The following is a 9,662-nucleotide window of genomic DNA, read 5'->3' on the forward strand; positions in this document are numbered from 1 at the left end:
TAGACAATGAGCCTTTGTATAATCTTCGGCACGATGAAGGACACAAATCAAGGTATACTGTTGATGCCGACATGAACAAATGTATGTAAACTGTAAAACGAAAGTAGGTCTGCGCGATCGCAAACATTTAATACTGATATTTTCGCATAAATGTCAGTTAGTACTTGATGTGATAGCAATGGATTAAACGAGTGTTACCTTGTGTTGTATTCTAGCACATCAGTGTCTAAATGCATATGGTATTAATCTGTTAATGTTCGATAAACGCCTGTTTTTTTTATTACCGTCCCTTTTCTGTCGTGAGTTAATTTCGGGTCACGTTCTCTTATCACGTGCGCTTCCGGTTACGTAAATGCAATGTTTCAATACATGTCACAAGATCTTCATAATTATTAATTTAAGATAGTTTAAAGAATAAACGAGTTAACAAAAACAATATCAATACATTGTAAATAGTATGCTCTTGAATGTTTGCGAAGCAGACGACGTTTGCTCATAATCTCGAAAATAGAACATTTTTTCCCAAAAAATGTGTTTTAACATTTGAAAGAAAAAAAATGAAGGGGAAAACAAATCTTTGTTCTTTTATGAATTAATACAAGTGACACAGAAAAGAAATATAGTAAACAATTGAAATTAAATTTATCACAAACACCATCCTTAGAGAGTTTGATCTTGGTATGCTCGTTTAGAAGCTTTGCAATACTGACTCTTTCAAACGCGCATCAGCTCCAGATTAGGACCTGTTTACAAAATAGCCACAAGAAGTAGCAAGGCGGATTAGTTGGAACTTCAATTTTGGATATTTCGGCAAGTAATCCTGGACAATGTGTACGTGTGGTCAGATCATCTAATGTAGTCAAAATGTAATCAGATCAGTCGTTGTTTAATCGCTACGGTCATTAACATAAAATTTTGGATTATGTATCAATTTTATTTAAATATTATTATTATTCTGATGATGATGATGATTATGATGATTTCAGTGTCATGTTGATGATATCAGTGAGAGTATAATGAGGATAACTATGATGAAATTGTGTCATTGTCACGATAAAAATGTCTTGGTAATGATGAGAATGATTTTAATGTCATATGCTAATGATGATGATGATGATAATGATATCAGTTTGATGATGACGACGACAGTGAGGTGATGATGAAAGTATTGTGAGAATGATGTTGATTTTAGTAAAGATTATGGCGATGATGTATATTATTATGGTATTAGTTTGATGATGCCGACACCACCAGTGTGATGATGATGTAGATTTCAGTCATGATTATAATGATGATAATGGTAAGGTACGTTGTAGCAGTGTACACTAGCGTACAATGGTTAGCTTTTCATGTAGTCTATTTTTGTACTCAGCACATGTGTAAATATTGTGAAAAATCCACCGGAATGACCTATGCTAATACGTGAGTATTTCTGTTACCGAGTAGGCTATATTTAATTTCAGACGGGTTTTAAGAAAAACAATTATACTTGCGGGGGTAACATTTTGGGTTAAAAATCATGATTTTTTTCATATTTTGGTGTTTTTTGATGTGGTAACCATGGTTTTCACAAGTCCCAAATCTGGGGAAAACAGTTTTTGAAAAATACTTCAGTCTTCTAAACAAAATGAAATCAAAATGTAGTTTATAAACATGTATATATATGTAGGTGTGTTGTGCAGGTTGAATTCACTATCCATGTGTATGTGAGACATGCCCTTTATTTTTAGGGTCAAGCCATTTCTACGGTACACTGCTACCTTATACACATATAAATTGGGTTTTTTTCTGAAAAAAAAGCCTTTTTTATGCTTGATTCAGCTTCACTTTCGTTTATTATTGCTTTCAACTACACAAACACTTTTAAAAATTTACAGATATAGGTCACATGTGGGATGTATGAAAGGGGGGGGGGGGTTAACTCGCTCTTTTCACAGGCACTTCACAATTCATCACATATGTGTCAATTGCGTAATTCGTACAGTTGATACCAAACAACAAATAATTCACTGGCTATCTCCTGATGCATTCGGACTAGATTACAGTCTATATCACTCAGTTCAGCACCCGGTATCCTGGTAAATAATACATAAAGTTGTATTTATCGAAAATGGGTAACATATCTGTTTTCATTCTAATTATTCTATTTTATGTTTTTTCCACTTGATTCAGCATACAGATTATATTAGCAAAGTCAATAATGTCAATAAATTTCATTTCCACAATTACAGCTGAAGAAAACATGTTTTTCTAAATATGTTAAATGAACAATGTCTGGGGTCACTGTCAGTTCTAGGCAAGGAAAGTAAACAACGGTTGCTATGGTGTCATTTGTCTGATATTTCAGGATATCTGACTTTTTTGTGCTGTTCATCGGTAACGGGAAGTGTGTTTGTTGCTAGTTTGTTGTTGTGATGGGTTTCATGGTATTCATTTTTATATCGGTGAGCCTTGATGATGTCATAGATGACTATTGATGACGACATACGTATGATGACATCACAATAACTATGACGTCATCAAACAAGACAGAAACACCATAGTATCACTGTACTGTTTTGTTTTTCATATGCACATGATCTTAAAGCATCGTATTTCAACCAAAATGAAACTTTGTTCATGAAAACTAGAAACCTATTCAGGTTTTCATTTTTCAGTTTACTTCCCTTTGTTGGTAAAGACCCGTACACGTTCGCTGTTCCACCTTGGACGCAAACGGTACGGAAGTGCTACGCAAATGGTACGGAAATGGTACGCAAGTACTACGCAAACGGTACGGAAATGGTACGCAAGTGCTACGCAAATGGTACGGAAGTGTTACGCAAACGGTACGGAAGTGCTACGGATGACGCTTACAAACGGTGATTCGTTTGTTGTGACAAGAACGGGTTTACATAAAAAGCGGAAGCACATAAAATATCTAAAACGAAACGAACATACCCACATTGGAAGAAACGTCAGTACACTGTAGGCTACGAGGATCGAGGCACATACGAACGATTTAAATTTGGCCATTTCGTTTGCATACTGGATGAGTGTGAAACAAACAGAAATGTCTCGTGATTTATAAAGATAAAGGTCGATCAAATATTGGTACATATAATATATCCATCACAAAGACCTGACGTACGCTAACAGATCAACGCGACACACATATACTTATCAGTTATGGTCAGAAGTATTTCCACCTGTTTACCGAATAAAAGACTAATTAGTATTGACAGTAAGTAAACTTGTTACATTTTTTTTTAACGAGAAACGTAATTATTAATAAGCCTAATGATAATAAAAAATGATATAATTTCAGACTCCTGTGTTAAGGATCCAGTACCTCTATTTCTATTTGTTATATCATCTTTAATTTAATACTTTCATACACTTTTAGAATTTTCGTAGGATTTAGAGACCGATAATGTGCTTAACTATTAGTCATGCAAATACATGCATCGGAGATTTGAAATGTTTACATGTTATACCATGTCTATTAAATTAATTTCATTCACAGATAAACAAGTTTTTTTGTTATACATCCTTTATTTTAGTTTGAAAATGTAGCTGATTCTTCTTTAAGTATACATTGTACGTGCATATTGTTACGGGGGTTATTATATATGTTTTTCAGTTTGAAGGGTAAGCTCGTGCATGTAGGAAACTTTTATGAATAAGAAAAATAATATGTACTAAATATATGTAATTTTTACATTCATGATATGTACCTCTAGCATTAATAAGAATATAGGATTTCTTAATCGATTATTACACTCGTACAACAGGTGCATAACCACGACCAATATAATGTGTGATCTGCAGTAATTCCATAATTTGCCAGTAATGTACCTGATTATATCAATGTGACTGGTATCAGAATTGATATCTACCAGTGTTAATAAATCTCTTTAATTATTGACATATCAGGACGGTATTTTTTATCATTGCATTTCGAAGCAAGATATTTATAGATGATCACACTGTATTTTCAGTGAAAATTACTGAAAATACTGTATGATAAACTATTTATCATCTATATACTACTACCTTATACATTTTCTCCATTTAAAAAACTCAACTAAACACCATGTTTTACAAATGACTCCTAAATTCACTGGCTAACGATCGCCTGCTACAATCGTAAACAAATATATATTTTTAGAGGAGTATAATGAACCTTAAAACTACGTAGATATTTTATTTTTTTGAACAAACCTATCGTCATTGGCTTTTCCATATCCATATTAACACCTGAAATGATATTGTTATTCTCACAATGATAATGAATGTATCATGCTACCGGTAGGTGGTATAATAAAGTATATAGATGATAATTGCAGTTCCTGTACACCAAAATTAAGCCTTAAGTACACATGCATAAAGGCACGTCCGCAATCGCCTTCCTGTTCATAGGATGATAAACTCTATATACCAAATCAACTATACAGATGAAGATAAAGTGAGTTTAGAATAAATAACTATTTTAGTGTATATCAGCTACATACAATAAAGTATTTACAGAAGTACAAAATTAGTAACACCATTTGATTAAACCTTAAAATATGAGAACGAAATCCAGTAGAATTGCGTCGACCAGGTCTTTCATAATAGCACGCACCCTTATCCTTAATCGTGATGTCATGAACACCGGAGACCGAATTGCGTCGACAGGTCTGTTAACTCAAAATGGCGTCAAATATTTTTCTTGTAATCCTCAAAATTTGGGATATAGTGACGCTTGTAATAAAATAGGCCGATAGCTTTGTATGTAATGAAAAACGAGGCATATATGTATCGTAAAAGTAAGAGGTATATAAATAGGGAAAAGCAAGTCGGTACAAAACGCAATTGAGGTCGAATCCTATAATCTGGTTAAGGCCGTTTCTTAATTGGCATGTACAGTGTTGCACGGGAAGATAGTGAAGGCAGGCATCTGTTGACGATCAGTCATAGGGTTAAACTTAAGAAATAACCAACGAAAAATAAGACATGTACGTTTTGATGGGAGAAAGTTACTTTTCATCTCTGCACGTGTCTCATAATATATATACAAGACAGGTGGTACATGCTTATGAATAATATTTGTCACATGGTCGTTACATGTACTTCAGGAAGAATTTCATAGGGAGTTTTAGAGTTGAGAGTCGGTATTCAAGATTCAGGAATGTGAGCCTCTGAATAGAGAGGCTAGACAAGGCTTCGGCTGGAGTGGACAATGATGGCTCAGCTAGATTACTCGGTGTGCTTTAAAACTATATGTTTAATGGTGTAACTACCTATATATAATCAATGTCCAAGTAAGGGGGGTGATGGTGTTCCAGAACTTTTTTAAAAACAATTTAAGGGGAATCTTGCAGAAAGGGAGATCGTGTCTACTCCAGGATAGGTGTGTGGCCTCTGACTGTTGTGGACAAAATATGTAGTAGTAACAAAAACACTGTGTTATTCAGCGTGCTTATTTATACATGTTCGTCTTTTCGGAAATGTAATTAACATTCCGTATTACCTGTTCAATATCTTAGTCATAATTCACATACGTAAAGACAATAGAAATTTTGACACATTATACTTAATTGATTGTAAGTTAATTAGTATATTTTTTGGTTGAAATTGCATTTGTATTGTGACCACAAGTCACGAAAAAAACGTATCCTTTAAAAATCTCTTCGGGTTCAAGGAACGTATTAAATTGTATTTAATAGCATGTTATCATGAGAGACAACAAATAAAACATCATTGCATAGTCGGGAACATTGTTAAGTCTTCTCTTAAAGGATATTGGAGAAATCAAATTTGATATGCTGCCCTTATTTTGAATCTTTGGATATTTGTTCTTTCTCTGTCAATTATTATTCTTTCTTGCTGGAGATGATCTTGGGGAATGTCATGACCTTTGTTGTTAAACGCACGTTAAATCACATACACACCAAGCCAATATTGTTCACTCATGCTTAACACTCGTGAGGTACATCAAGTTTGACATGCTCGTGATATGTTTGTGGTATTTAAAAGTGAACTATTTTCTTATTTGTTATGAGAAAAGAAAAGATAAGTTTACTTTTTATACTTTCATATGCCTTTGAACAATCTTGATGCAGATGATCAAACTGATAAAATGTATATACTTACCATTCTGTGGATCTATGGATAGAAAATGATAAGTCATAATTAAAACAACAGACATAAAACAGCTGAGAAAAGCGACGAAATAAGGGGTTACGCCTTTTCCATGACAAAATGACATACATTATATCCTTCTGATATCTAAATATATAAGCATAAGGGAATCTCAGATGAATAAACTTATCCTCTGTTTTACTAGGTAAAATAGAGGACCCTTACTCGGATGTGTTAAAAGGAGACAACATACTGAATTTATATTTAAGCTGAAGGAATATATATATCATACATTTTTCCTGACCTTTTCAAAACATTATTTGCATTGGAATTGTCACCTTTTCCATATTTCAAAACCATAAAAAATAAAATATAATTTGCTAATTATCGATGAATTTTACACCATTTATAAATGACGACGTCGACCGATCAGACATGACGCAAAGATGGCCTACGTCGCTCACCTTTAAGTTTATATAAAAAAAATCCACAATAAAAAGCAATATTGTAATCGAACATGCTATCAGCCAAAATATCATAAAATGTTGCCTATTAGTATTTCAGATTTCATAAATGTTAACAACATATTTTCACCTTTCGATCTTAAAGTAGGTTCACGATCATGTATTTGTTGACGCTTTAAAGCACTCTATCAAGGCATGCTACTTGTCAAATACCCGACACACATACACACACGCACACATAATAGGACGTGAAATAGTATAAAACTGTCAACCATCTGCTTGGTTCCTTCCGCATGGCATTTTAGTGAGATAACAGTACAGTGTATAGTCAGCATAAAATCTGCGCTTTCACAAAGAGGCAATTGCACAAACATACCCTGCCTCTTGCACTCATCCACACATACACGCATACACAACACACATCGAGACATGTCCTTAAATGTCTTTAGCTGTTAATAGGACGTTAAACAAAATAAAACCAAATTTAACTATCACAATGATGATCGCTTTGCAAGACAAAAGTTCAGGTAATCATGCTTTCCTGTCAAAAATATACACAAAAATTGAGCACTGTATGCAATTAAAATTAAACTAAGTACAGCAGAAATTCGGGATTTATGTTTAATTTTATTGGAACAAATAGCAATATCAACAATTGCTCGATTAAAAAGCAATAGTTAAACAACATAATGATAATAGAAAATGGGCATTCAAGCTTACTCATGGCATGTTTATTATACCTAAAACCTATATTTGAAAAAAATAGGAGTAACGTACAGTATTTCCTGGTGATGGGGGCGACAACGGCGGCGGCAGCAGCCGCACCCGTTGCGAAGGCGACGGCGACGGCGGCGAAAGGGGCGGCGGCATCTGCAACGGCGGCGGTACCGACGAAGGAATTCAGCATAATGTCTCTAATATAGAAAAACACAATAACGATCGAACGCTAATACGCTAACGCTGTATAGGTACAGTGTATGTCCCTGCCCTTCCCTTTTACGTATATGTACTGTGTATCCCCCCCATCCCCTTTTATTTATAGGTATAGTGTAGGTCCCCATCCTCCCTTTTTATATATAGGTACAGCGGATATACATTTAATCTACTGTTTTTTTGTTGTTGTTGTTGTTGTTAATTATTTGCATAATGCATATGATATACAGCGAAGACAGATTTTGTTCCCTTTCTATTTTGATGTAGGTCAAAAGTGTTGCTAATCGGGAGGGGGGTATTGATAAGATAATCTAAGATGATAAAAATTATCCTCTGTTTTACTAGGGAAAAAAAAGAGAACCCTTCCTCGGATGTGTTGAAAAGAAAAAACATACCAAACTTAAACTTTAGGTGAAGGGATATATATATATATCATATTTTCTTCCTGACCTTTTAAAAACATGATTTGCATTGGAATTGTTCCCTTTTTCCATATTTCAAAACCATGAAAATTGATATATAAATTCCTAATAATCGATGCATTTTACACCATTTATAAATGTCAGGCCAGTCGGAAATCGTCGACCGATTCGATAGCAGTATGCTGACATGACGCCAATATGGTCTGTATCGCTCACCTTTAAGTTAATATGCAAATATCTCCACATAAAGAGCAATACTGCAAACCAACATGATATCAGCCAAGATATCATAAATTGTTGCCTATCGGTATTTCAGATATCATTAATGTTATCAACACATTTTCACCATGTGATCTTAAAGTAGGTTCAAGATCATGTATTTGTTGAAGCTTTACAGCAGTCTATCAAAGCATGCTACTTGTCAATGACCGGACAAACATACAGACATGTACACATAAGGACGTTATACAGTATCAAACAATCAACCATCTGCTGGGGTTTTCCCGCATTGCATTTCAGTGAGATTACAGTATATAGTCGGCATAAAATCTGCACTTTCACAAAGAGGCTATAATTACACGAACATACCCCGGCTCTTGCATACATCCACACATAAACTGTCAGAAATATACTCAAAAATGAACATATGGTTAGGCAATTAAAATTAAATTATGTGCAGCAGAAATTCGGGATAAATGTTCGATTTTTGTATGGGAACAAATCGCAATATCAACAATTGCTCGATTAAAAAGCAATAGTTAAACAACAAAATGATAATAGAAAAGGGACATTGAAGCTTACTCATGGCATGCTTATTATACCTCAAACTTATCTTTGAATAAAATAGGAGTAACGTACAGTATTTCCTGGCGACGGCGGCGGCGACAGTGGCAACGGCGGCAGCACCGTCGAAAAAATTCAGCATAATGTCTGTAATATAGAAAAACACAATAATGATCGAACGCTGATACGCTTACGCTGTATAGGTACAGTGTATGTGCCTACACTTCCATATTACGTATAAGTACAGTGTATGCCCCCCAACACCCTTTCATGTATAGGTACAGTGTAGGTCCCCATCCTCTCTTTTTAAATATATGTACAGCGGATATAAAGATAATCTACTGAGGTTTTTTGTTGTTGTTGGTAAGTATATGTATAATGCATATGATATACACCGAGGACAGATTTTGTTCCCTTTCTACTTTGATGTAGGTCAAAAGTGTTGCTAATCGGGAGGTAATATTAATAAGATAATCTAAGATGATAAAACGTCTCCTCTGTTTTACTAGGTAAACATAGAGAATCCTTCCTCGGATATGTTGAAAGGAGAAAACATACAGAACTTTAACTTATGCTGAAGGAACATACTGTAGCGTGACGGGTAGGAGGTTTCAAGAATACAACATTTCACAGCAAAGTTATATTTACAAATTTATTTACACTTTATATACAGCGTACAACATCATGGTCTGAATAGTCCATAACAACACCTGAGAGAATCCCTTAAAACATTTACATCAGCTAAACTATATAGGAGACAGCTTAATCACGTCTGTACTCCACTAGGTCACTCTCTTTTCCCCCCGGACCCCACGCTGGTCTTCCCTCAGCTATTACTCATACATGTAGGTGTACCTGATGCCAGCCCTGTAGCAGTGACAGCTCCCATGACCTTAAAAGTCAACTCACCGGCTCAACCATGTGTCAGCCTGCCTGCTATCAGTATGCCCCCCCC

The 9,662-nt window shown here is 34.8% G+C and overlaps 1 protein-coding gene across 1 annotated transcript in view; it reads right to left on the reverse strand.

Annotated features, from left to right (window-relative positions):
• LOC110460562 overlaps positions 1-9,662 on the reverse strand; it is a 45,049-nt gene that overhangs the window by 34,203 nt on the left and 1,184 nt on the right. The window contains exons 2-4 of the mRNA XM_021513536.1: positions 8,746-8,854; positions 7,347-7,483; positions 6,118-6,129 (exon numbers count right to left, since the gene is read on the reverse strand). Of these exons, the coding sequence (XP_021369211.1) occupies positions 6,118-6,129; positions 7,347-7,483; positions 8,746-8,854 (258 nt within the window). The remainder of the gene's footprint in view (positions 1-6,117; positions 6,130-7,346; positions 7,484-8,745; positions 8,855-9,662) is intronic.

This window comes from Mizuhopecten yessoensis, unplaced genomic scaffold, assembly GCF_002113885.1.
Source record: "Mizuhopecten yessoensis strain PY_sf001 unplaced genomic scaffold, ASM211388v2 scaffold10437, whole genome shotgun sequence".
Classification (NCBI taxonomy): Eukaryota; Metazoa; Mollusca; class Bivalvia; order Pectinida; family Pectinidae; genus Mizuhopecten; species Mizuhopecten yessoensis.